A 742-nucleotide genomic window follows, 5' to 3' on the forward strand; every position below is an offset into this window, starting at 1 on the left:
ACAAAGAAATCCCTATGAACTGACCTCGAAATCAAAGTCAGGATTGGGGTCCTCACAAACCCACAGCTTCCCGTCTCGTTCCTTGAAGAAGCAGCGGAAGTTGGGGATCTTTCTGGGGGAAAATTTTAACAATGTGTAGAGTTAGTAGATTGCACTTATTCAATACATGTGGTTATTTGCACTCTAGGTATTGCTATTTTCCTAATTATTTGCGAATTATTTGATGATTGTTAGTGCTGCTAATATCAACATTGTCACTCTTATCCCTTTTCTTTGCATTTCTGACATTTCTGCAACGTTCATAGACTTACTTCCAACCGTAATTTGTTCATTATTTTTAACTTTAAACCCCAATGTATTTGTTCTCACTAAAACTAAACCAAAACCAACTGATCGTCTAGTGTGTTATTTCCTCTAAAGTACCCAAGCTATTGTGAATTACCTTCTTCAGTTCGTAACCAAGCTGACCTATATCCCCAACAGATCTGGGGACAACGCTATACACTTGACCTTTTTCTTACGACAAACCCTTGCACGCAAAAACAATCGGTGATTTTCCACTTGATTATCTGACCACTAGGAAGTAGTTTCCCATCTTATCAAGTTTCATTATTCTCATGAAGTATTGGACTTTCAACATGCTGATTGGGACTTCTCTTTGCTGCTTCTGTTTTTATTGTCCTTTGAGAATAAACTCTCCGAAACGGTGCAGCTCCCAGAGTTTTTAAAGTTGTAATAGAAA

At 37.9% G+C, this 742-nt stretch overlaps 1 protein-coding gene across 1 annotated transcript in view; it reads right to left on the reverse strand.

Moving 5' to 3' along the window:
• The window catches only part of LOC119594696, a 3,630-nt gene that overhangs the window by 2,135 nt on the left and 753 nt on the right, over positions 1-742 (reverse strand). Inside the window, 1 exon segment of the mRNA XM_037943751.1 lies at positions 25-112. Within this exon segment, the coding sequence (XP_037799679.1) occupies positions 25-112 (88 nt within the window).

The sequence above is a fragment of the Penaeus monodon genome, chromosome 34 (assembly GCF_015228065.2).
Source record: "Penaeus monodon isolate SGIC_2016 chromosome 34, NSTDA_Pmon_1, whole genome shotgun sequence".
NCBI classification, from domain to species: domain Eukaryota; kingdom Metazoa; phylum Arthropoda; class Malacostraca; order Decapoda; family Penaeidae; genus Penaeus; species Penaeus monodon.